The following is a 27651-nucleotide window of genomic DNA, read 5'->3' as shown; positions in this document are numbered from 1 at the left end:
AACGCCATCCTATATAAATATTCGTATATCATAAACCATTGGGTTATTGTATAAATTGTATCGCTATATTAAAAAAAGATATTCATTATTACAGACAATGTGTTTGGAAAAAAACAAATGATTAAATAGATAGATTGATAGTACTATAGGGTAAAAAAAATCTTTTGTTCTTTATTTAGATGTAAAATGGAAGAAGTAAAAATATTAGGCAAAATATCTTGCTTTTAAAAATATTTAAAGGAAAACGCAGTTGTTTTAAACGAACTATAAACTTATAATGTTTGAATATCGTAATTATGTCTTAGAATGAAAAAAGCTTAGACTATTTATAGTCTCTATAAAAAAAAAGGCAAAACCGAAATAATCGCCGATTATTTGTTATATTTTGTTATATTATCCAAGGTACTTTTGATATTATAGTATCACTTTGAACGATACATTTTTGTTGAAACACTAACCATCGTTCTTCTGAATATCTCATTTCAGAAATAGAAGGTATCCGAACGCTAGGCGTTTCAATCGAATTGATGAATGAATTAGGACGCATTGCGAGGGAGGATCGGTCCCAAGCCATCATGAAGCAGCGAGTCCTACTGGCCCTCGCCAACTTGATCACCTCCTACGCATCTTTCCTGTAAGTACCTTTCAAATTATTTTTAAGAAATCTTATAATTAAAAATATAAATATAATTATAAAAATCTGTAGCGGTCCATGGCCGTAAAGAAAAGTTCAAGATTCAAGCGCATGTGTTGGCTACATGACCTGCGAAACGACGTCAGAAGTTAGAACGTCGTAAAAGAAAAAACCCTGGAACTTGCAAAAATATACAAGGGCTTTTGATAATAAAAAGAACCGTTTCCCTAACCCTAAAAGAAAACTTTCTCTTTCGAGGGCAACCTATATAAAGGGAAACGAGGAAAAGCTCGAAACGGTTAGTCACAGAAGTCAGTCAGAAACATACGTCGCAAATTGCGGTGCGCGGAAATCTACGCTGTCCGCGGCGTTCGTAGCACGCACTTCCTCGTTGACCCTTGCCATTTCGAACACTTGCGATTTACGGAAACGATGTCTTCATGTGGCGCTAACACGTTCACCTCTGTCTTTTCAAATCACGTTGAGGTTCCCAATTTGAGGTGGTAGGACGTGTAAGGTGTCAAAGAAATACTCCGCGAGTTGATCGAAGACAGACTTGACAATCTTATTCGTGCGCGTTACCTGATCCCTACTGGTACCGTTCTTCCTTTGCTCGTCGTCGACTAAATTTCACTTACCACTCGCGACGTATGTCGAAAGAGAAAGTTTTCTTTCTGGGTAGGGAAGCAGTTTTTTTTTTATTATCGAAGGCCCTTTTTTTTATTTGGAAGAATTTTACAATCAGTTCTCGTTGAGAATTATAAGCAAATTATTCTGGCGTGGTATTATAACGTGAATAATAAATGATTATCGTATGTTTGATTCTAGCTGAATCTAATGTTTAAATCTAGAGGGTAATGTCTTTTTAGTCTGCGGATCTGATCCGTCGTGTCAAGTAATTGAGTAACTAATGGGTTTTGGTGATTGTTAACTCTTAGCCTAGATTGTTAGCCTCGGACGTCGTTTCGCAAATTACGTGGCCAACACATGCGCTTAAACCCTGGACCTTTCTTTACGACCATGAGCCGCCACAAGTCTTATAATTGTAATCTTATAAATATAAATAAAAGCATCTTAACGAAAGTGTAGAAAGACAGTTTTACACTGCATTAACTATATATTCAATTTACTATCATAAAGATCGAAGATCAAATATCATACGCTCATTTTTCTCGCTACATTAAAGAAAAGCAAAATAACATTACATAATTCTGCCTTATCTAAAAAAAATTGTTTACGCAATAATAGAAAGTTAGAAAATAAATGCGAATAATAAAGAAACGATTTAAACAAAATCAGATTAATAACAGAAAGACATGTATTAACAAAAATTGCATTAACGTATTCCACCATCGGTAATAATTAAAGCAAAATCAATTTTTTGTATCAAAGCGTCGCGTCTCGTCGTAAATCATAAAAAGAAATTACAGATATCAAACATAGAAATATCTAGGCTAATAAAAATGATACGTCAAATCATCTGATAACAGAGACACTTAAGTACAATATGATTAAGTCGTACGATTGATCTTATGCGATGGGTCAAGCTCTCAGCTCAGGATGTATTTTCCAGTGTCCGTTCGACGAGAAACCGTGAATGCAACGATGGAATATTCGAAGTTGGATGAGCGTCGTAATGCAGATCGTTGGAATCCTGTTTGATTTGAACCCTCTTGTCAGACAATTAACCCAATTCGAGGCGGTGGCTGAATAACACTCCATTTCTTGGCGTTATTCTCATAATTGTCCATTTCCTCGTTTCATCATGCGAACAATTTAATTTAGAATTTCGAAAACATCATATCTCGTTCGATGTATGCTCTGCTCGTTCTAAAGTTGCGCGAAGACATATTTAAAATAATTTTTTTGCAACAATATCGATTTTCTCATATAAATGCAATCATCTTGGACGACGTATAAAGAACGAATAATTAAGTAAATAACGATCGATCGAGTAAACTAATTGGAATTCTCTGTTCACGAATGTGTAAAGGACCTATGACGTTTATATAACTCATATACAAATCATAATTGTAAATTATGTAAAATTTATATAATTATATAAAATTGTAATTATAGTGAACTTCAGAATATGCCCGTCCAAAAATATTTGTGAAAGAATTTACATAAATCTGACGTGATCTGCACGCGGTCTAAATCCGATGCATAAATTTTTTGTAATCGCGCGAAAAAGTTCCTTCCATTCGTATAAGAATTCGTTTTATTTTTCTACTCCTTTGTATCGTATATATATATCATTTATCGTAGTCTCTTGAAGCGTACGACACGGTCATTCAAGAACAAACTCCTTCAGTCCTTCCAAATATTTCGAGAAACTTTCATTCAATTTTTTAATCAACTAGAAATTCCAACATTTGTCGAAACGAACGAGTAGAGTAATTTTCTCAACAGCGAAGTGCTGCTAACTTGTACGAATCGAGCGGCGAAGCATCTATTTTCATCATAGATCTGTAATAGGCAAGAAATTTTGCTGTCTCCGGAAGAAGCGAAAAATTCTCGTCGATCCATAAAGAGAATTCGCCTTGGTATTTACATAAAAGACTAGCAAGAGGTCGAGGAGAACGTTAATCAGCTATATGAAAGAAAGAACGTTCCTTGGAAAGCATCACTCGGATTCTTATTTCCCTCGCAAACAGGTCAACTGTCTTTTAATAATTTCAATATGTAAATCCTTATATAAGCATATCCAAAGCCTCTTACATGTGTATCTCGACGATGCGCCGCTTATATCGTCACGAGGCAAAAGTCGTTCATGGTGCATCGATCTGTACGGAAGAGACGCGGCGAGAAGAATCGAGAGATCGAAAGGCACGATGTCAGCAAACAAAGAGGACCGCTAGTATAGGAGATCCTAGAAAATAGAGTAGTAGACGGGAATGGTAACGGATAACAGTGGCAACGTGTCCGATCGAGCAGCTGGTTTTCATCGTGACCTAAAAGAACGGACAGGCATTAAAATGCCGCTTTATTTCGGTTTAAAAACGATCCAGCCGCAATTTTCGTTCTATCCTGGCGAAATTCCCTCGTCCCAATTTCCACCCCCCGAGTGTGTACACTGTGCCACGTGTACACATGTGCTGCTTGTACCGTGAAACATAAACGAAACGGCATTGAACACGAGAGAAAAAAATGAGGCACCAGGGCCAAAAAGCTTACTGTTTTTCTGTTTAGTGTCCCTTCTGTATTTTTTTTTTCAATTCTTTTTCTATCTTTTTTCTTTTTTTTTTCGAGTGAAGAGAGAAGAGAGAGGGAGAGAGAGAGAGAGAAATTTATTAATTTACATAGAGAGAGAGGAAATGTTTAGACTCGACAAGTTTACTGTTTCTCTGTTTAGTGTCCTTTTTACTTCTTTAAAATTCTTTTTCCATGCTTTTTCCCGAGTGAAGGTAGAAAGAAATAGAGAAAAGAGAGGGAGAGAAACCCTCGAGATTTATTAATTTACATAGAGAGAGAAAATGTTTAGGCTCAACAAATTTACTGTTTCTCTGTTTAGTGTCCTTCTTACTTTTTTAAATTCTTTTTCCAAGTGAAGGTAAAAGAAAATAGGGGGAAGGAAGAGAGAGAGAGAAACGCTTGAGGTATATTAGTTTAACTAAAAAGAGAAAATGTTTGAGGTGGGCCGAGAATGTGTTTGCGTTTCTGTGGATTCTTTTCGTTTTCAGTCTTTTTCGGTGTCTTTTTTCAAAAAGGAGAATGACAATACGATGTTTCGTACGGGTATACGTGGAAGTAATTTTGCTATTTCACAGCTAAAGTCGAAGGGAGAACAAATATGATGTTTCACAGGGGAAAGGGGTCACGCTGGAGAATTTTCAGTTCACTGATCAAAGTAAACTCGGTAAAAAAGCGTTTCGATGAATCAGAGATTTGTAGCGTGGGAACGCATTCAGTCATTGGCACAAAAAGTTCTCTAAAATACTACAAATTAGACAGTTTATAAAATCATATATATCGTTGGGCAATTTCTCAAATATTTAAATACTTAAATAACACTAAGAAGATAAATATCAAGAATAAATATTATTAGACTTCAAGTAGCCGAAATATATTTTCCGTTACTCTTATTACTTTTTTATGTATTTATCAACCATTAAAAATTATTAATATAAATTAAATCCATCTGATTTAATCCTAATCGTATCAAATTTCAGCTACAAACTGCTTCAAAAATTTACAATACGTTTCCTTCTGTCCGTCCCTTTGCATCTCTCGCTCCTCTTCGACGATCCCTTTCGCAGTAGCTGTGTGGTACAAAGCAACTTTAGTTTGCGATAACGGCAAACACTATGGTACGACCAAATGTCCTCGATACTTTCAAATGTAGAGGATACGGAAACCAAAACGACCTAGCACGTGCTTTGCAAAGACTTGTTTTGTAATGCGTTTACAAAGGCTTATGCGCTAGTACGCACGAATTTGCGAGTGAATCGAAAATATATAACGTTCGAAAGATTAAAAGTACGAACGAAGAATGGCACAAAATAGTTTCATCGAGTAAATCAAGTTTTACTATTTTAACACTTCAGCAAAGCAAGAGTGTTCGATGAATTTATGAAAAACATGAATTTCCATAAATATTTACAATTATAGTGAATAAATAAAAAGTATAGTGAAATTAAGGAGAGAAAGAATATTCTTTGTCCTAGCGAATTAATTAACATACTGAATATTTGATATCATCCAACGTGAACATTTTTATTTTATAATAATTTCGGATTCGATGACTCTGTAATCTTAATAGTCATCGATAAAGTACGTTCTATAGAATAAAATCTGCAACTAAAAATGGATATTCCTTGTTTTTCTCTTATAGGCGTTATAACACGTTCGAGCTTTAGAACCACGATATTCCAAGTAGTTGCCTACTAGTTTGCAACGATGCGAACTCGATGAATAACCGGCCTCTGTATATGCTAAAATTGATGGAGTAATCGAAACTCCTTGGGCTATTAGCGACCTCGAGGAATATCAGTTAACGATTCGCGGATTTGTTACGTGTGTGCGATAACTGGACTGTGGATTTCAATGCATTTTTATATTTTTATGAGTATGACTAAAGAAATGAAATTTAAATACAGTTTCATCCACCAAATATTGTAATATAAATAAATGCTTGGCTGCAGAGGTAACATTGAAATTGTTAAATGGATTCCTCTATTTTTCGTTATATTAGGTTGTCCCAAAAGTTTCTTTCGTTTTATAAAAAATATCAGTATAAAAAATAACAGTTTTTTTGTTCTATATTATGTTATTGAATTATCTAATTATCCATTTTATTGAATTATTCCAATAGTACAAAATGGATCATACATAATTCAGTAAAATAATATAAAACAAAAAATGTTGTGTATCTATTATTTTCCTGTAAAACGAAAGAAAATTTTGAGACAACTTAATACCCGATTCTTAGTACTTGACATTCAGACGTTTTCAAAACACTGCAATCTTACGTCTTTCACACCATCCGCCACCGAGATAAAAACTTCCAAATTCAATAGGACGATATAAGAAATTAAAGCGACTGCTCCGAACTAACTGACTGTTTTCGACACATTGGGAAACGTGTTTCGGCAATGCCAGCGGCACGTGGAATTTTTAAGTTTGTGTCTCGATAACGCATACTGCAAAAGACACGTGTCTGTGGCGTTTTTAAAACGTCTGGACAACCTGTACATATTATGTGCATGTTTGCACTGTTAATCATATTTGGTTGATCATAGTTAGTTAATCAGTTAAGTTAATTAGTTAGAAACGAGTTAGATAAGACAGCTCTTTTCGTATAAGATTTTTAATTTTTCAAATCGCTCTTAAAGAGAAAAAATCAATCCGCTTTACAAAATTTCTTTCTCTGAATTACCTCTACTTGTCCTATTTGATTCTCTTAAAATCACGCATTTTTCACTGATGTATAGATCGATCGTTTTGAAAAATGTTTCAGAGCGGCTACTGGAGCAAAAGCGTCCACGAGGCAGAGGACGCAGAGCAACAATCACAGCAACATCAGCGAGCTACTGGACAATCTTCTTCGCGGTTACGACAACAGCGTCAGACCAGACTTCGGTGGTCCACCAGCCACGGTTGAGGTCGACATCATGGTGCGCAGTATGGGTCCGATTTCCGAAGTCGATATGGTTCGTATCTCTTCGTTTCCCTTTGTTTCTCTCAGCAGCAGCAGCAGCCTGGCTACTTGATAGATAGCCATACACAATTGCCCGAGATCTCATTCATTGTGGTACAAATTCGATTTCATTCGTTACATGATTCGATAGGAGTAGAAGCAGTTTTGTGAGTTTCTATTTGTAGAATGCGCGCATTACACGTACGAATGTAAGCATTACACGTATGCATAAACAGTTCGTGAATTAATTGAAGAAATGAAAAAATAAAAAGAAACAAAGGTTAGTGTATTTTTATAGAATTAATATTTTGTTAAATATTAATAAGGAAGAATGAGATTGTTGTATTTTATTGTATTTCTTTATGATGTCGAGGCTTATGTCTTTCACGATCTTTCTTGAATATATACGCGTTTGATATATTCTGTTTCTATAGCTGAATGTTTTTTCTTTCTTTCATTATTATTTAATTTGTACTTTACAATTTGTCCAATTGGACATTTGGTAAATAGAACTTAACGTATTTCTTGAAATTAAACCTTATTTTACTACCTGTCTAAATATAACTGTATCTCGTGGTTCGCTTTATTTCGTTACTTTAAGACTTATCTGCCAAAGCATTTGTATATATATAAAGGAATGAGATTATTTCTGATCTATCGAAACCAAGTGCAAAACTTATTTGCTCGAATTATACGCGAAGCTTTTGCGCCAATACTTATATTGGATAATGTATTATTATCGTGGAGTACTATAATGGTAAAGAGGAGGACCTCGTTGATTAGAAAGTTTTATCGAATACGAATTTACAAAAGTAAGAAGAACAAAATCTCTGCGCAGACATATTCAATGGATTGCTACTTCCGGCAATCGTGGGTGGATCGACGTTTGGCTTTTCAAGGTGGCAAAGAAACTCTGGCGCTCAGTATATCGATGCTGGCAAGAATCTGGAAGCCGGATACGTACTTTTACAATGGAAAGCACAGTTATTTACACACGATAACCAGCCCTAATAAGTTCGTCAGGCTTTATCAAGACGGCAGAGTTCTGTATAGTTCAAGGTAAGTAATTATTTTACACGATTTATAATATTTTTCTATAATTTATAATATTTTGCATAATTTTTAATATTTATTACCGACGGTTGCTTCTCATTGTCCTCGAATTTTGGATCTTCAAAGACGATTTCAATCTCCTAAAAATGTCTTATCACGGATACTAATTTTAATATAGTACCTACATACGTTTTAATCCTGAAATGCTAAGATTAAAATTTTTCTGCCAGAACGCAGAGTAGAAATGTTTTGCTCAGAGAGACGCAGAATTCGAATTTCTCGAGGCTGAGAGTCCAATGTCAAGACTTTCTTTACCATCGACAGACAGAAACTGAAATTTTTAATTTGGCAGATTCGTATAAAAATGCTTTGCTTTTAGAAGATTCTAACACGCGAGTTTCTTTTATCATAACGAACGAAGCAGATATTCTGCGTAGAAAAAGTTTCAATTATAAATTCGCTAAAGCTTTACCTTTGTATAATGACAAATCCTTTCATTAAAAAAGAAAAGAAAAAAGGATCGTGATTATATGCAAATCGTTTGACGAAAATCAGACGTATTAAATGAGACGTTAATAACACAAAACCCTGTAAATGAAACGTAATGATTAAAGGATAAAATAGGAGGTTTGTTAAACGTAAATTTTACGATTAAATGATAAAGTAAAAAAGTATATTCCCGAACGTAACGATTAAAGGATAAATAGGGAAGAAAGTAAAATAGGGCAAGAAAAATATATATCTAATATGAACGTGCGAAATAACGTGGTACGCTGAGGTATCTTGCAATATCTTTCAATCAACTGCAGTCAGTCCGTGAAGTTTATGGGGATTGTGCAAGTTTTCTGTTTTATTGCGTTACGTCCGTTTCGTGATCGTCCTTCGCTTGATCGAGCATGATGCAGCGGTTCCAGCTGGCCGCCTTGACTTGCGTTTATGTTAAACGACTCTATCGTGTCTACACTGGAAAAATGTTTGACCATCGTTTGAGAGCGAATGATAAATTCTCTCCTAGTCAAACGTTTCTGGATCGAGTTCAAAAGCTGTCTCGAATTCAATCACCCACATAAAATCCTCCCGAGTTTCTTCGCAAAAACCGAGTGTTTATTCATCCGACGCATTGAAGGATATGAATTAAATAGAGAAAGAGGAGTATACGTTCAAGTACGTAAAACGATGTTAGTAGACAATATGACAAAATTCCTTCTTAGCGTGATGGTGATTTTAAAGTTTGTTTCTCGATATAAAAAGTCTGCGCATCGTTTAAAGTTTTTAATTCTGTATTTTGAAGAAAATGCAATGAGATTTTTAGATTTATGGCTGTAGAATTTAATAATAATTTATTCTAGATGATCGATCTTAAATCAATGGTACAAAGATTTATCCGTTATTACTACAAATAATATTTTATTGATCTATCGAAGTAATTGTTTAGATTACATCTCTGTTGTTTTAGGTGAAATCATGTTAGCAACTGTAGAAATTAATGGTTAACGATTTATTGAGATATTCGATTGATTACATTATCTGTTCCAGAATTCATAATGTTACAAAGTAACAAATTTTTATTATCCAATAATTTGAATTGTGCGTTACATTCTCGTGACTATACTTGGAACTATATTGCAATCGGTCGTACAAACTATCCATAGCGGTCGAGTTTACACGGTCAGTTATTATCTGAGAATGTTTCGTTCTGTTTCGAAAGTTCGTTCTGTCATCGACAAAATGTAATACAACGCTTAACACTAAGCTTCTCAAGGCCGATCATATGACCGGTTACAAAATTTAAATTAAAATTCTACATTCATCGTTATTTCTTTCGTTCGTCTAACTTTATGTAAATTCTTGTGTTATCCGATTAATCAATTTCTCAATTTTTGTTAATATAAGAACTTACACGAACTTAGATGAACAAAAGAGATAACAATGAACGTACAATTTTAAATTAAATTTTAAAACCAGTCATTTGACCGAGCCTGGGTAAGATTAGTGTTAATACTTTCTCTGTTTCATTCACAAGAGTGTTCAACGATCCAGCTATTTCAAATTGTCCATACAAGGGACCGATAGAAGTACACATCTGCTACAAGAGAAAAGCAGAGAAAACAAACAAAGAAACAGAGTGAGGAGCGGAGAGAGAAAAAAAGAGAGAGAGAGAGGGAAAGGGAGAGAATCAAGCGATGTACATTTCCCCTTTGTTAACCCATTCCCTTTCTCTTGACCTAGTCTTCTGGATCGGCTCTATTGTGCAGACCAGAATTAACCCTTGAGCTCAAGGTGCCTCTGCACACGTACGTACATGCACATCTCTCTGGCTTCCCTAAGAATCACGCGTCGGGCTTGTTCTTTCAAAAAGTGCATCGTCCTTCTCGGAACTATCATCTTTTGTGTACGGTGACCGAGAGACAAAGGACTCGAGATTATTACCTTGATTTGCGTCAATGTTGTTAATTCTAGAGCGAAATGATTCGAATAAAGCGTTACACGAAACGTTCTTCCAGATTCTAGGCAGAAGCTTTTAGATGCAACTCCCTTGAAAATTGAAATATGAACTTTCCCTCTTTGAATGATGTTCATCTTTCCTAACCAGAAGAGAGTACGATTATTGAATATTCGTTACGATTATTGCTGAAATAGGAATAATTATTAATTTAAAGCTGTGCACAATCTCATAAAACATCGTATGAAACATATTTATGAAACACGCGTTTCCTATATGGATAAATTCAATAAAGAGAAATGGATAAATTCCAGGCAAAAAATTGAATGGCAGTTTGAATTTTATAATTGATGTTGTACAGGCGTACACGTGTAACTATTTTGTTACACGTCTGATTGATTTACACTGGTATCAAACTGCATCTTTCCATCCACCTGATACAAAAGGGCTCTCTCGTATAAGAATATATTTTCATATAATTTTAAGAATTCGAAATCGTTTACACGTCATAAACGAGTTTGAGTGTTTCTACGATTTCGATGTTTACCAGATATGATTAAAACATCACGCATGCAAAATCGAAGAATAGCATTTCTTTTAGTATTTCAATAATATGTTTACTATGATTCAATGAAACATTTTATACGAATCAGTAGAATTGAAAAATTACGATGCAATAATATTTTGTTACTTCTTAACAAGGAGTTGATCAATTTAATCGATAATTCAATAAATCTTGGTGATGTTTGTAGTGCCTCTAAAAGTATTTGTTGAAGGCTTAGCCAACTATCCCTGGGATGTGACCAGAGCGGAAAATCGAATTCCTTCGGAAACTCTGTACACTTTCGTGACCGATCGGTAGCCATTAAATGTCGATCACGTCTGCACTATTTGCACAGCACTTTATTAGCTGCTACTACAGCTTTCCGTAAATATTTATTCGTACGGCTGTTAGTTACTTTACCGAGATTGAACACGTCTGAACGTAAAGGCATTAAGTACCTACCAATTTTGTTCAACCTTGATCAAATCTTTTAGAAAACTTGTTAATTTTCAACGCTCTATTAGTATTAACGCCAGCTCTAACTCCTCCGTAAACGTTTAATTCAGAAGTACAATTAGAAATTAATTTAATTTTCCACGACTAACTTTATCGCTACCAAGGGGAAGTAAGTTTCGTTAGGCACACAAATTATAAGATTTACGATTAGGACCGTTTCTTTCGCGTACACTTTCCGCGAAAAATTATTTATTATACCACTTGTGAGTTATAAATATATTAAATGTGCAGCGATGTCAGAATATCCAGAAATAAATGTGATAAAGGTGGTAGGCAAAAAAGAATCGCAAAGTGGTAAGATACGACAATTTAAAGAAATCAAGCAGATTTTAGTTAGAAGAAGATAAAAAGAAATGTAAATTATGTAGTGATAAGGAAGGAAATTTAAAGTACTATGTTTTCTTTTTTTTATTTTCCTCGAGATACTTTACATGTTATTTATGAAAACATTCGTAAATTGGCGTAACAAGTTACAATACTAGTTTGTAAGCATAGTCCCAATAATCCACGCCTTAGAATTAAATATTAGGTTCTCCCAAAACCTTTCTTTCCCTTTATAAGGAAATACTTGTTTTATTACTGCAAAATAAATTATACGTGATTCAGTAAAATAATATGAAACAGAGGATGTTGTGCATCTATTATTTCCTTAGACGAAAGAAATTTTTGGAACAACCTAATACATTTGTTCGCAGATTATTAAGTGTCTTAGTTAAATAGATCATTAGAATGTTTTTTGCTCAGTCTTCTCGGAATAAACGTTCAATGTAAATTGTTTGCCAGTAGATTTGGGTGGTCTCCTAATCTCTTCTTATGTCTCGCAAAAAGACGCGTTAATTGTGTTGTATTTTCAACTGATTGCACCTGGAGATCTTTCCTGAGATCCTCGTTTCTAATGTACCACGGAGCATGAACTAGCGTACGAAGGATTATTGATCGTACAGCTCCTGTACTTTTAATGAAGCACTATGTAACGAAGTGCTAAAGAATGAAGTGGTTGGAAGCTAATACGAAAGAAATTTCAGAAGAAAAATATTGCGAAGAGACAGTTAACTGGATTTACTCCTTAGAGAAAAAGTAAAATGGAAGTGCGAAACTATGTCAAAACTGGAAATAAGTAGCATATATATATATATATATATATATATATATATATATATATATATATATATATATATATATATATATATATATATGTACATACATTTTTATACATATATTATTTGTAACTGTCACGAAGTAGAGCTAGAATGATTGATCTACAATTCATAAGTAGAGGACAGATTCTTATGCATTTATAAAAAAAGTTGGAAGTGCGAAATTGCACAGACTGTACATTATATGAAAAAATATATAAAACGAACAAAGTGTAGCTCTTTTCATAACATCCGGCAAGGGAAACAATTTTCTACCGAGGTTCTATTTTTTAAATTATACTCTGAAAAATATGAATTTGCATAGAAATGCGCAATCTTTTCGTAAGTATGTATGTGAAGGTTTGGATGGATTAATATTTGGCAACTATAATGCCAAGTCCATTTCAAAGGCGCAGAGGGCGAAATTAATAAACATTATTGTATTACCTGCGTCTACAGAAATGGAAACAATGTACGTTTCTTATCTCGAAAAGCACGCTGTTACTAGAATTTCACATTGTTTTACATGATTATGTATGAAACAACTGGTTTTGGTTCGTTGTGAAGCAATAAAAGTGATGTTGTACCGCGAGATTAAAAGCTTTCAGTAGAAAAACTTGGCATAAGTCAGGCAGATCGTTCTACTTTGCTTTCTGGCTACGATAAAGTTTCCAGGTTATAAAAGTTCATTATCCTTTTTATATACATTTTACACTTTCTTCGTCGAACGAGGAGCAAGCATGTAAGTCTCGTGCGTCGATGTGAAAATGGGTCGACTATACTTCCGTAGTAAACCTCGTCAGAGACGACTCAATAAAAGCTCATTGACAATATTTTTCAAAGAACGTTGTTAATTTCATCCATATTGATACAATTTTTCGATACAAATTTTCAATGTTTTAACATCAGATATTAACGAACGGAAACTGCTTTCGAGATTCTACATTTCTTACGATAAAAATGACTTGCTTCGTGGAGCTTAAATCAATTTATTCAGGAATATACTGTGTATAGGTCTTTTTTCGCAAGAAATATAAGAGTATTCAGCGGTCCCTTGTACAATTAAATCACTAATATCATTACTGAGATTTTACAAGTACACATTTTTAAATAAATAAATAAATAGATTTTTATATGTAACAGTAATAAATTTATATACAATTAGATTAATAATTGAGTATATAGTACTATACAAACTATACAGAAATTATTTGTTACCCTTGTAAAACAACTCAATTTCGTAAAATTATAGCGCTCTTCCTCTTCACCCTTTAAAGTTTCCTTTGTTCCTTTGCAACCAGCGATGGATTGTCAAGCACTTCGAATCGCATCGAATAGGATTCGATACCCTGAAAACTCCTGAAAGTCTCGAAAGTGTGGAAAGTCTTGAAAATCGCGATTATTTCGATAGATCTTAAAAGGTGTAGCGCGTAGTCAATGTTTTACGAGCATTCTGAATGCTTTAACTTAAACGGTATCAATGATATACGTAAAATACATGATACACCTAATAATAACATAAAGATACCTATCGGAGAATATCTAGAAAATTTCAGGATATCGGAAATGCATTTATGCGAACGACTTGCAGGATTTACAAGGTTTACAAGACCTTCAGGATTTTTAAGATTTCCAACATTTTCAGGAGTTTCAGAGTACCTATCAAACTTTATTCGAAGTTTTTTTTTTTATTTGGTTGTCTACATTCACAATTTGTCCGATTTGGACATTTGGTAGAATTTTTTTTGGCTGTTTGATTATCATGTGGGTGGCTACCTCCAGTGGGGTACCATCTTCGTGTTTGTTAGGTTATATCCTTCTATTCGAAGTGAATCGAACTTTCACAGCCTCAGAAAATATCGAATAATTTCGAAAACTGAGACTCGAATGTTCGTCGCTATCCGCAACTACATATGTAAATATATCAACTGTATACAACTACGTCCTAAACCACATGCACGCTCTCTGGAGAATAAAATCGCGGCGCGATTTCACGGATGGCCGAGCAAGCAGTCGGATGTTGGTTCCCTCGATGGGCAGCATCTGCTCATTTCCAGACAGAATAGACCACCTAGAACAGGCCACTATTCGTCACAGATAATCTTTAGCGTGTTCGCCTGCGCGATCTTCCACGGCCACGGGGATTTCGCCGTTGGAAATCCATGATTTTAGATTCTGCCTACGTGGTACGGAGAAGAAGACCGCGCACGTGATCCTCAGGCCAAAGTAGTTTTAGGATTTCGTCGCGTCTGTATGCTAATCGAGACGGTTATTTTCATGCAAACGAGACGGCCCACGAAACCTGTTAAATAATACGCCATAGTAAGCGCAGACTAACAACGCTCCTTCGCTTTCGCTATTTCCCATTTTCCTACTATTTTCGCCCTTTCTCTTTGTCCTCTTTACCAGACTCGGGAATCACTCGTCCTGAAAATTTCTTCTATTCCATGAATTTTTCTGGAGCCGGATAAAACGACTGGTGTTCACCACTGGCGTTGTTCCGCTCGGTTAAGACACTCGTCTGTTTGAGGTAGAACAACTTGAACGAAGGGACGAGTTGGTTTGTTCGGAGCTTGGAGAGCCTCCGCGATTGCAATTTACGAAGCAGAGCGCGTTTTTGTACGGAGAACGAGCAGGTTGTTTGCGCGAAAATGGGAAATCGAGTCAGTGGTAATTGATAGCAAATTGACGCATTTGGGACGTTGCTTTCTTCGAATGTACAAGGAATATAATAAACGTCGATAGACAACGGTATTTCTTACGTCGTTTATGTGATAATCAATTAAACCTAAGTATCCGAAGTTTTATATTATTTACATAGTACAGTTCCATGTGATTAGAAGAATTTAATGTTACTTTTATTTTCTTGGAAAAATCTCTCCGTTTTAATATCGATGTTAATTTGTACATCGTTCTTTCTCATTATTTTACTTTTTTATTTAAACGCACATACTTCTTTCACTCACACATTTGAAAATGAAATAATCTTTCTATCACTTTTATCTCCGCCGCAAAATTTCCCATCGCGAGTGGCCTGAATCTTGCTTATATATCAAGCGGCTACAATCATCAAACTATTTTTTACACCTGAAGTTCGTATACGTTAATGGAAGAGAAGAGATCAAGAGTAATCAACATAAATGAAACGATTTATAGGGAGGTATTCTATTTTCAGAAAAATCCTATTCGTCTTTCCCTCTAACCATTTCGCGCATCCACGCGTAACGATGAAAAAGAACCCTACAGTTAGTCCATATTTAATTAAACTCATACGACGTTTACGAGCATTACTAAAATTAAACAGGAAACCAGTAAAAGTCACGTTAAAAACGAGTTAAAAATACACAGCTAGGTAAACGAGATAATTCCCGGCATATTTTTACCGGAAAAACGAATGAAAAGAGAAACGAAAGAGGGTCGCATTTCCCTTTGAACCGAGAATCAAGCCGGCAAATACTGCGTCAGAGGTTAAGACGAAGCGGCGAGGTAACCGGAAGGAGGCTGGCAAATGTGAAGGGCCCCTGTAACTCGGCGCCGTGTGTACACTTCACGCTCGAGATGATTTATATCCTCTTGGACGGAATCAAGGATCTCAAAATGCCTGGTTGCTGTTACGATTCCGTTCGTCCATGCGTGGAACTGGCTGGAATTCTCGTGCCAACAGACAGTTTCCAATATGATCCTCTCCTTGCTGCGTTCGTGTACATTCCTGTTCTTGTGTACGACGCGGACCACGTTTCTGCATGTGTTTGCCCTGGTGATTATTCACGTTATCTGAATTTAGTTGGCGGCAATTACTCGTCGAAATAATCGATTCGAATGCCACTGGGGCGCAAATTTTCCAGCTGTTGATTCTTATAGTTTGTTAGCCACGTTTTCATCGCCGGAATGATATCGAGTTTGGACGATAGAGTATTGTCAAAATCTGGCTAACAGAAACGTCCGAAACGCTTAGTAAAGTATTATCCTCTGAGTACTGAAAAAATTGTACAATTAGCGCAACTGTTAAGTTGTTGTATAAGAAACGTTGGATTTTCTCGAACGAAATTTTAGTCACAGCTTAATCGCCAGCTTCTTCAAAATATTTCATCGAAGCAATTGCGTCGATATGTTTTTCCAACGATGAACTAGTTTCGTTATTTCGGATTTATAAGAATCGTCAATCCTAAAATTCGTACATTTTTTGGAACAAAAATGCACATGTGCAACTCTTTCTCATATAACTTACATATTAAAAAATTGGTTAAAAGGAATAAACGATATCTTCGTCAAGTAGCAAATTTGCTCTCGTACGATTTTTTCCCGTGTAAGAAAATCACATGAATATTCTGATTATTCACAGTGTCCGTTAATGAAATGCCTACATGTAATTTAATCGTCTTTACCAGGAGTTATTTCAAAATCAAACAATATTCTTACCAGTACGATGCAAACGTATCGAAGAAATAGCAACGGTTCATGACGACTGACCGGAACGTATTTCAGATTTTTTTGTATATCAATATCCGCGGATTTCTTTTTCTGCTTTGTTTTTACACTTTTATTCGTCACGATACGTTAGACCGCCTTTTTCACTGTTTTTTTGCTTGGACAGCGATGAAAATTTATTCGCAATATCCGTGTTAGGATTTCGCAATTAATTACAAGCTTCCATGCATGGACGACCATCCGTAGTTGGATTCAATCTGAAATGATACAGCTGATATACCCGCTGCGTTGAACAGATGCCGGACTCTCCACTTCATCCTTGCACGTGCTTGTCTCGCTCGCTAATATGAGTTGATTTGTGCCTAGAGAGATGGACGTTGACCCTATTAGTCTCGAATTAAGTCTAACGTGATATCCGTGGAAATAATGCACGACCATACTTGAGGAATGTTAGGTAGAATTCGAATAAATATAAATCTATTTTCTATTAATTTCGAATTTAATCGAAAGTCGTAGAATTCGGACAGGTTTGAAGGATACGTTTGAAATTGAGAAGTTTTGTCGAACGGACTTAAGCGTTTAATATATTGCTTGCCCGTTTTATTTATTTTAGAAAAAACTATACTTCATTACTCGAACTGTCTACTGAGACAACTGGACAAACTAAGATCATTTATAACTAAACCTAACTTTTTTGCTCTTCTAAGTTTCTAGAAAGTCTGCAAAAATTTGGGATTACTTATCAACACCTCTATTACATTATACAATAATTCCTTAAGACAAATTATAAAAGCTTCTATCGATGAACATTTTTTTTTTTTATTATTTAATTTGTACTTTATAATTTGTCCAGCTGGACATTCGGTAAATTTTTCTAGCTTAATTGCTAAATAACATGCGGATGGCCAGCGAGATACCATCTTCGAGTTTGTCTATTTTATTGTTTTAGTGAAGTCAGTGGAGTGTTTTCTCTTTATAAGTGTTTTCTCTTCTTTTTATGAGAGTTTTGCTCGCTTCAGCAGCCAGCTGGATTGGATGTGTTGCCGTTTTTTCCTTGTATTTTTCTGCGTACCTGCTAATTTCTTCTTTGATTGTTGGTATTTTTAAGTCTTTGCGTATATCCTCGTTTCTGACATACCATGGGGCGTTGGCTATTGTTCTCAGTATCTTCGATTGTAGCGACTCTAGTTTATTTATGTGGCTCATTGCTGCTGTCTCCCTTAGTGGTATTCCGTATGTCCAAATTGGTTTTATTATCGTTTTGTAGATTTTTTAGTTTATGTCGGTGAAAATGAAAATTTTTTTCTCTTTTTTGAGAAGTTCAAAATTAAAATTTTGATTGAATCGTTAGTGATCGATGATGAGTAGCTGTTTAGGATTATTATAGTAATCTTGTAGCATGTAACAAAAATGGTACCACGATGCATCAATCTTTTCTAACAGTGCAAATTATGTCAGTTTATTTAATACTTTAATTGTTAATGCGAAAGAACGAGGAACACTATCAAAATCAAGGTTTTCAACGCGGTTTACATTATAAAATCACAATGTAAATTATTGATAGTCATAGTTAATAACGGAATAGCGCTTTCGTTAAATGAAAATTCGTTAATTATTGTCGAATATTAGAAACGCCAACGAGACTGTTAGAAAGTATTAAATCCGACTGTAAATTACAAGAATTCCCAATACACGTTCGAACCTGCGGTTTGTTTCAATTTATAGCATGCTCATTTGGAATGTAGCCAACATTTTAAAGTTCAGATCTTTTTGCTCTGTCTCCTGTAACATACCGGCACGCTCTGACAAACGATCGTGCGTTGCCAATTATCTCTATAGCATGACGTTTCAACTTTAATACAGATAACTCTGTCACGATTAATCGTTTCTTTATGATTAGTTTCGACTCGTCAAATTTGGGAAATCCGTTTATTATAGTAATATTATTATATTATATCAGTATTATTATTTATTAGAATAAACCATTGTCTTTTTAGATGATAAAGGTATGCAAAAAAAGGAAAGAAGAAAGGGTTTTATAATATTTTATAAATAAAGTATAATAATAATAATAGTAGCTTATTGACTTTCATCTATCGCGACTTTGACGGTTTACAAAATTGCAACAAGAAAAGATATAAATATTAGAATATTTAGAGAATTATTAGCTCTAAAATTACTAGGGTTGTCTGAAAATACAGAAAAGCCTTGTCTTCGACGGTGTCAGCATAATATCGCCGTTCGGAAAAATGATTCCGGAAGAAGCATTAGACGCGCATGCAAACTATGTTATGTAAATAAAAGACATCGAATGGACCGGACAAAGACACAAAAGAATTTAAAGAAAACAACAACTTATTGTCCAAATTGTTCCGACCAACCTCAGCTATGTATAGAATCCTTTAAAGTTTTACGTTATAAATAATTTTTTTAATAAACCATTTTCGTATTACTTTCATAACAATTCAATAGTTTTATTATTTCCTCTGGAATATCTTTTCAAATACCTACGACGATCCTTCGCAAGTAGTCAAATAAGTGCCACCCGAATACGGGTGACGCGGCCCTACCAGAAATGTTGCTGATACCTGAATATCGTGGTAATCAACGTGTTAATGGAGCCTTCCGGATGCATGGAGGTGTCGTCGGAGGTGTCTGGTAGCCAGTGATGTTCCGACCCTTGATTCAAGAGTCGAATCCATGTAACAGCGTGTGATGGCGTTGCCCACATATACGACAGAATCCGGCGGTACAATGCGAAAGTGTGTGTCGTGTCCTCAAGCAGTTGATACACGCTGATACTTCTTCGGCGGCTACAAGGCGTTCTCCGATGGTTTTCATCCTGAAGGTGTTGCAGATCCAAATTTTATGTGGTCCACGGCAAATCGGACAGGATGACAGAGATTGAGACGTGATGAATGCATGCCCTCGATCCTGTAGGTTCTAAGACCTGACAGCGATCGTTTACAAATGTCAGAAGTTCGTTGACCTTAGGCAATAGTATGGGTTTTGTCTGATCCTTCCACATTAATTCGGTCTCGCGATCTAACTTCGATGTAAGGAAATGTAACAGCACGGTATCTGCAGTTGGTTGTCCGAGCGCTTCCAAGGCGTTGTAGTGGGACTCTACCTTACTTGCATATGCTTGTAAATCTCGATATGATGTTCGGCGTAAAGGGTCAATGTCAAATAATTCTGTCAAATGCTTAGCCACGATTTTTTCCGGTCTATTATATCTTCGTTCTAATATGTCCCAAGCGGCTGAGTAATTGACTACTGCGTTGCTTAACGATGCTATAGTGTTAAACGCTTCATGTGTTAAACAAGAGCGGAGATAAATCAATCGTTTACAGTCGTCAAGACGTGGGTTTTCGTGAACTACGGAGCGAAACTCAACCGCGAAACCTGGCCAATCTTCGTAAGCTTCCGAAAATGTAGGTAGTCGAATTTTCGGTAACTCGACAGAATACGATAATGATGTGTCCGATAAATTTGTTGTAATATTTCGAGATTTTTGATCTGATCGCTTGTTTGCCTCGTCAATCATCTCAGACGCGCGTGCTTTGATCTGGAAGTACTTACATTTAAGGTAAATGCGATTCTTCATTGATTGACTCTCGTCCAGATCGTCTAATTCGCATTGAGTTTCCCTAAACGTCGCGTATTCTTCTTCTAAGTATTCTAAATTGCGTTGGATAGCAATTGATTGTATCCCTTCCTCATTATCGTCGAGAATAGCGCGCAATGATCTTAATTCTCTCCTGAACGCTTCTCGTTTTATGCGCTTTTCTTGAATAGAGGTCATAGTGGATTCGACAAATTGAACGAGATTATCTTGTAGTTGCGATATGGACGTCAGTCCGGTTATCGGTGGCTGCTCGTTAATGTGCGGCAGGAGGTTGAGTGTGTGTTTGGCACCGAAGGTGACACTTATATTGTTGTGAGATTGGAGTTGTTGGAAATTGCTATGCTGATGATTGTCCAGTTGCGGCGGGAAGTTGCGTGGTTGCCTTCCTCGACCAACGGGTTATACCTCTTCGAAAGTGACGCTCCTGACGTCACTGGCTTCGCTGAAGTGATAACGCTTCCGCTGCTGGTTTTGATTTTTTTCACGTGGCACTGTGTGGTCACTGGTAAGTGCATTTTTCAGTTGACACGTATCCGGCTCGAAGAATCATGTTTATTCGACCAGTCGCGGAGAGATGCGATCGCGAGAAAGCGCGTCAACAGGAATCGTAAATTCCCGTTACGATTTGACAATCGACGACACGAACTGTTCGATTCCCTATTTTGATTAGGATAATAGAGGTAATTTAATGAGTATAATGCTTGATCAACAGTTCAAAGATATATATTTCCAACAACTTTGTAGAAGAGATAGTTACGCTGATGTGTAGATATAAGTGACGTAGGTGACTGATCTAAGGGTGAAACCCCGGTTGAAGTGGATAGGTCGTGATAGGTACTGAAGAAGTACTAGGAACTTACGATTGCGCTAACGGTTTGCGGTTCGCGATTACAAGTTCGGTTTCTAGACGGTGCGATACAGTGTCGATTGAACAGAGATCGCGGAGCGAGTTCGGACGATGATTGCTCACGATGCGTCGCAGAGCTCTAGTCAATTATTCATTGAACTCTCCATCACGATGATGCTGCAGAGGAAAACTATGATGGGGCGTGTCTAAGGATCATCGGATTCGTCGAGGAGAGCCTTCGTTAGGAAAGTGAGGGAAATGGACGTTGCTGTTAATTGGTTAATTTCTATGTTGGTGGTTGAAGAAGGATGCTAGCCGCCCTTGAGAGAAAGTTGCTAGCGGGAAGCATCGTACGTGAGAAAAGCAGATTTCTTGTATCTTCCGTAGTAGGTGATAGATTTAGGAACTGTTATTTGTTCGTTTGAAGAACCTTAGCTAAATAAATCCTAAGATTTATAGCTGGTCCTTGGGCTAGTTGAAAATATATTATATCAATTACCGTTGGAAAGTTTACTGTCGAGTGCCGTTACACGGTAAAGAAATGTGGACTGTTCTAATGTCGATGAACCAGTCAACAGATCGACTGATCTATAGTCGTAGATCCAGCGAAATCCGATGACGATACTGTTGCAAAGGAAAACTCTTGCTCGGTGGAGATTGCCCCACCACTGGTCGCTTGCGGGTGGAATCCTGGGAAACATGAGAAAATTCACGTTTCCCCTATTTTTACCTAATGGAGCAATAACCATAAGGAACCTCTTGAATCGAAGATGTTTTAAGCCGCTTACCGGCCTTAACGGTAAATCCAGAAGCCTCGTTTTATAACCGTTCCTTAGGATTATTGTGATCCAACTGTGTTGACGTGGCGAGTGGCCGCCTCTACCGAGGGATAGATTCCAGGCTACGCAGGGATTCACCCAACAAAACACTTATACGTTATAAACGTCCTTAAATCTATTCGTTTAAACAAAAGGTTCTTATTTTTAACGCTATTTATATTGAATAATATTTTGCTTTTACTTGCTTTTAATTATTACCAATATTTTAGACTATTCCGCTGTGATATAAATCTGCATGCTGAATACTGCGGATATTTGTACAGTATAGGTCCTTTGGTTTCTCAGTTTATAGTTATTGCATATTGTACGTTACACTGTTTCCCTAATCCTATAAAATATATTGTTTCTACTATTTAAGTTGATTTCTCCCCTTCCAGCTGGTCTAAGCTATGCTATATTCCTTATCATATGTATTGGCACTAGATGTAGTCCTCGCATTTGTATGCTTCAGGTCTTTGATTTTCTTGTAGATAAAATATGGGAAACGGAATACATCAGATTTTTATGTTTTCAATGTTCTTCGAAGCATAAGACGATATTTATGTTTTTCTTTAAATAGATCGGTACAGGAAAGAAATATCATAGCTCAAACGCTTCGTAATATTGCATTTAATAATATGTTATTATTTTTTATATTATTTAGTTATATATGTCGGGTTTACATTAGAATTAGAGTTAGGGGCGTAAAACGAATCTTCGTTCGGACTACACGATGTCGTTATGCAATAGAGAAGACATTGACTAGTGCAAATACGATTATTATAGAATTGGACAAGTAACCGTGGTAATTAGATACTCGAGGAACTAATGACAATGATCTTAGGTTCAATAACGAGTCCACGGTCAACGGGATGATAGATGAACATGCTCACAATATCTAAGTCGAACTCTTTGTTAAAACGTGGAATATTCACCGAGCGTACAGACACAAAGTAACTCGCTAATACGACCTCATGAGAGAAAGACTTTCCATCGCGATGATGCTGCGGAGGAAAACTATGATGGGGTGTGTCTAAGGACACGAGATCATCGGATTCGTCGAGGATAGCCTTCGTTCAGAAGGCGAGGGAAATTGGCATTGCTGCTAATTGGTCAATCTCCATATCGGTGGTTAGAAAAAGATGCTAGCCGCTCTCGAGGGAAAGTTGCTGGTGGGAGACGCCGTTCGTTGAAAAATAGGTCTCTCCTATCTTCCCATAGTTGAGACAAAGACTGTTCGTCTGTTTGAAGGACTTTAGGTAACTAGATCTTAGTGTTTATAACGGCTAGCTGATCACGTACTGTGGAGACGCGTCGGCATCTGGTAACCATCATACCCAAAGAATAGGATCTGCGTGTGGCGAGCCACGGGACAGAAACCGTTGGAATGTTTACTGTCGCGTGCCGCTACAAATATTTCTTTTAAGGAAAGCTATAGAATTACTCCGTACCTTTGTTAGACAAAGCGTTCATCCCGTAACTGCGGCTACGTTCGGCGACTGGTTGTCGCCTCGAGCCCAAGCTCATTATCACAAGTCTCGAACAAATACAATCGGATCGAATGACGACAATTGTTTAATTACGCCTATGATAGAATCTAGATTACGGTGTTAAGGGATTTTCCCGAAGTTCCAAAGGGAAGGTTCCGATGTCCTTTCATCTCCGGTATATATATATTATTTTATATTATTTAGTTATATATATGTCGGTGTTCAATCTTTCTAGGGCTTGATCTATCGAGTCGGCAATAATTAGGACGTCATCCAAGTAAACAACAACGTATGAATGCGCGAGGTCGCCTAAGGCATTGAGAATGGCCCTCTGAAACACGGACGGTGCATTTTTCAATCCGAACGGCATAGTTATGTACTCGCATTGTCCGTCGGGTGTAACGAACGCCGTATACTCCGTCGAATTAGGATGAATGGGAATTTGATGAAACCCGCTGGCCATGTCTAGGCTAATGAAGTATCTCGCCTTCTACAATCTCGCAATTTGATCCGCGATGAGGGGTAGGTAGGGGATAGCGATCAGCGACCGTGTTTTTATTTAACGCCCGGAAATCTACACACAGTTTATCTGAGCCGTCCTTTTTCTTCACGAGTAACATAGGGCTCGCGAATGGTGAACTACTAGGCCTTATGATTTTTGCTTTAATTAGCTCGCTGATTCTTTCTCGCACTATTGTCCGCTCTTCCTCACTAAGTTTATAAGGACTTTTTTGTACAGTGATGTTGGGATCGATTAATCGAATCTCTAACTGGCCCGTATTTACGCGAGTACGCGTGAAACCCGTAATAAATGACTCTTTAAAGTTTTGGAGAATGGAAATCAATCCGAAATCAATACCAACTACTTCGGTGTCTACCTTGTTAAGATCGATCTCCCTTTCGGCGGTTTTATGGCAAGCATTAACTAGCTTTGTCTTGCTAATGTTAGGCTCTTGGACGTAATATTCACATCGAATCCTTGCTCCAAGATTTCGCGGCCAATCATGATATCGTACTTTAGGTAACTATCGGCAAGGACGTGAAATTTTATCTCCAATGTAAGGTCGTTAATCTGTACGATGGACAGAATCTGAGACATACTTTTAACACAAAAATTCCCGATTCCTTGCATTCTACTATATCGGTCGTTCTTTTACCAGAAAATCTCGCAGCTACGGATTCTTTAATTAACGAGCACTCGGCTCCGGAATCGAAGTAGAACGGGAGCGCCTCACCCAGATGACTTAAGCTACCAGCTGGAGGTTTCGCCGCGCAGAAGTCGGCTCGGAGTTTGTTCTTGCGACCGGGTTTTTGGTCTCGTTGTAGCGGACAATCAGCTGCGATGTGGCCCTCCGACTGACACTTGAAGCAAACCACCTGGGAAGATGGGGCTGTTTGTCTTCCTTCCGGGCGTTGTGTAACTCTTCTTTGCTGATCCCTACGCTGCCTAGTGCGGCACTCCCTACTTTGTGTCCGCGGTTACCGCAGTAGAGGCACCTCCCGTGGTGGGCCAATGGCTTGTGTCGTTTGGCTGCAGGTTCCGTTCGACGGAGGTACTGCCCTCTTCTGCACGTGAGAGAAAGCTCGCATTTCCTTGAGGAATTGATCTCGGGCCCGAATATCCTCCGTGAATGCTAACTTTTCGAAACGCTGATCGTGCCGGATTAGCCGTAGAAAGACGGCGGCGTTGATCATTTCGGCGCCGGTTATGTTTTCTCATCTCGCCGACAGGAGGGAGTGGAGACGACTGCCGAACGCCCCAGGGGATTCGTCCAGTGGTGGTTCGTTGAACATCCTCATTAGTGCAGCGGTCGCCGTCTCCGTGGCCTCATAACACGTAAGGAATTGTTCCTTAAAATTTTCCCAAGTCAGGCCGGGGACCTTAACTTGCGTAAGCCATCGAGCCGCGGCACCCTCCAGAGCACGGCTTAAAGCGATATACATCTCGTAATCTCGCAGAGGCAGGTTGTCCATAATTGCACCAACGGCCGCGTACCACGCGGCTGGGTCGGCGCCCTTGGTGTCGGGGTCGAAACGTGGTAACGCTATACTTGTCTCCGTACTCGGCCTTTGCATTAGTGTCCGAATTAGCTCTTCCATGGCATCGATCTGCCCTTGCATCTCTTGAAGCCGTCCTGATCCCACTTCTGATGTCGAAGCGTCATCGGGTGTAAGGTTGGGGGCGGCCGATGTATCTCCTCGGCGATTAGCCATGGATGCGGTATGACGCGGGGGCGATTTAGTGTGATAAGGCGATTGTGACAATCAGCGCGGTTACGCGCGGCAATTAAGTACTCCCGACGCGAATGTCGATGGCTCCAGATTTGGTGACGAATCCACGGCACACGGGATGGCAAGTATCCGGGTACTAATCGGGTCGGGTAACTTCTCGATAACTCGGTCCGCACTTCGTACAGCGACTCACTCACGAAAACTCTCTCGTCCTAATGAGACCGTCCTTATATTTTCCTGTCCCCACACCTGGGGTCAATCCTTGTTTTTAAGGAGAACCATATAATCATTCCGTACCTCTGTCAAGTACGCGTCCCTCCCGTGTCTGTGGCTACGTCCGGTGACCCGTTAGGTCACCCTAAACCCGAACCCATCGTCATAAAGCCCGGTTGGAACATTAAAAGTTATTTTCTTATTTTTATTGCTTCAACATACAAATCTTAATTATGGTATTGGGATTTTTCCCAGCATTCCCGACGGCAATTCCGCTGTCCTTCCCTTTGGAACTTCGGGAAAATCCCTTAACACCGTAATCTAGATTCTATCATAGGCGTAATTAAACAATTGTCGTCATTCGATCCGATTGTATTTGTTCGAGACTTGTGATAATGAGCTTGGGCTCAAGGCGACAACCAGTCGCCGAACGTAGCCGCGGTCACGGGATGAACGCTTTGTCTAACAAAGGTATGGAGTAATTCTATAGCTCTCCTTAAAAAAAATATTTGTAGCGACACGCGATGGTAAATATTCCAACGGTTTCTGTCCCGTGACTCGCCACACGCAGACCCTATTCTTCGGGTATGATGGTTACCAGATGCTGACACATCTTCACAGTACATGTTCAGCTAGCCTGAGGGCCGTTATAAATATTAAAATTTAGTTATCTAAAGTCCTGCGAACAGACAGTCTTTGTCCCAACCACGGGAAGATAGGGGAGATCTATTTTTTCAACAAACGACGCTTCCTGCTAGCAACCTTCCCTCAAGGACGTCTAGCATCCTTTTCTAACCACCAACATGGAAATTGATCAATTAACAGCAACGTCAATTTCCCTCACTTTCCGGACGAAGGCTTTTCTCGGCGAATCCGATGATCTCGTGTCCTTAGACACACCCCATCATAGTTTTCCTCTGCAGCATCATCGCGACGGAAAGTCATTCTCTCGTGAGGTCGTATTAGCGAGTTACTTAGCGTCTTTACGCTCGGTGGATATTCCACGTTTTAACAAAGTGTTAGTTTAGTTATACTTTCACCGTAGCCAAGCAAGTCGAGTACGACTTGGGCTTTGGAAGAAGGCGCATTCTGTTATCCCGTTGACCGCGGATTCGTTATTGAATCTAGGATCATTGTCATTAGCTTCTCGAGTATCTAATTACCACGGTTACTTGTCAAATTCTGCTACAATCGTATTTGCACTAGTCAACGTCTTCTCTATTGCATAATAACAATGTGTAATCCAAATGCAGATTCGTTTCACGCCCCTAACCCTAATCATAATGTGAACCCGACATATATATTATTTTATATTATTTACTTATATGTATGCTACGTAAATGACATACGAGGTTCAATTAAAAAAATCAAAGAACGTTTTCATTTCCTCTGAGAAATATTAGAAATATGTAAAAGATTAGCAGGTATTTTATCCTACTCGTCATAGAACGGGAGAAGCTTCTCTTCTTGCATTTTCCCCGTGCATTTACCGTTTTACGAAAGAAACATCGATTGGTAATAACGCGAATG

General features: G+C 37.7%; 1 protein-coding gene across 1 annotated transcript in view; it reads left to right on the top strand.

The window, feature by feature from the left end:
• Window positions 1–27651, top strand: part of LOC117213810 (gamma-aminobutyric acid receptor alpha-like) — a 75107-nt gene that overhangs the window by 23610 nt on the left and 23846 nt on the right. Inside the window, exons 2-4 of the mRNA XM_033459501.1 lie at window positions 487–634; window positions 6594–6786; window positions 7612–7832. Of these exons, the coding sequence (XP_033315392.1) occupies window positions 528–634; window positions 6594–6786; window positions 7612–7832 (521 nt within the window). The 5' untranslated portion in view covers window positions 487–527. The remainder of the gene's footprint in view (window positions 1–486; window positions 635–6593; window positions 6787–7611; window positions 7833–27651) is intronic.

The sequence above is a fragment of the Bombus bifarius genome, unplaced genomic scaffold (assembly GCF_011952205.1).
Source record: "Bombus bifarius isolate JDL3187 unplaced genomic scaffold, Bbif_JDL3187 scf7180000009125, whole genome shotgun sequence".
In the NCBI taxonomy this organism is placed as follows: Eukaryota; Metazoa; Arthropoda; class Insecta; order Hymenoptera; family Apidae; genus Bombus; species Bombus bifarius.
The sequence above is the reverse complement of the archived record's forward strand: the minus strand, read 5'-3'. Positions and strand labels throughout refer to the sequence as shown.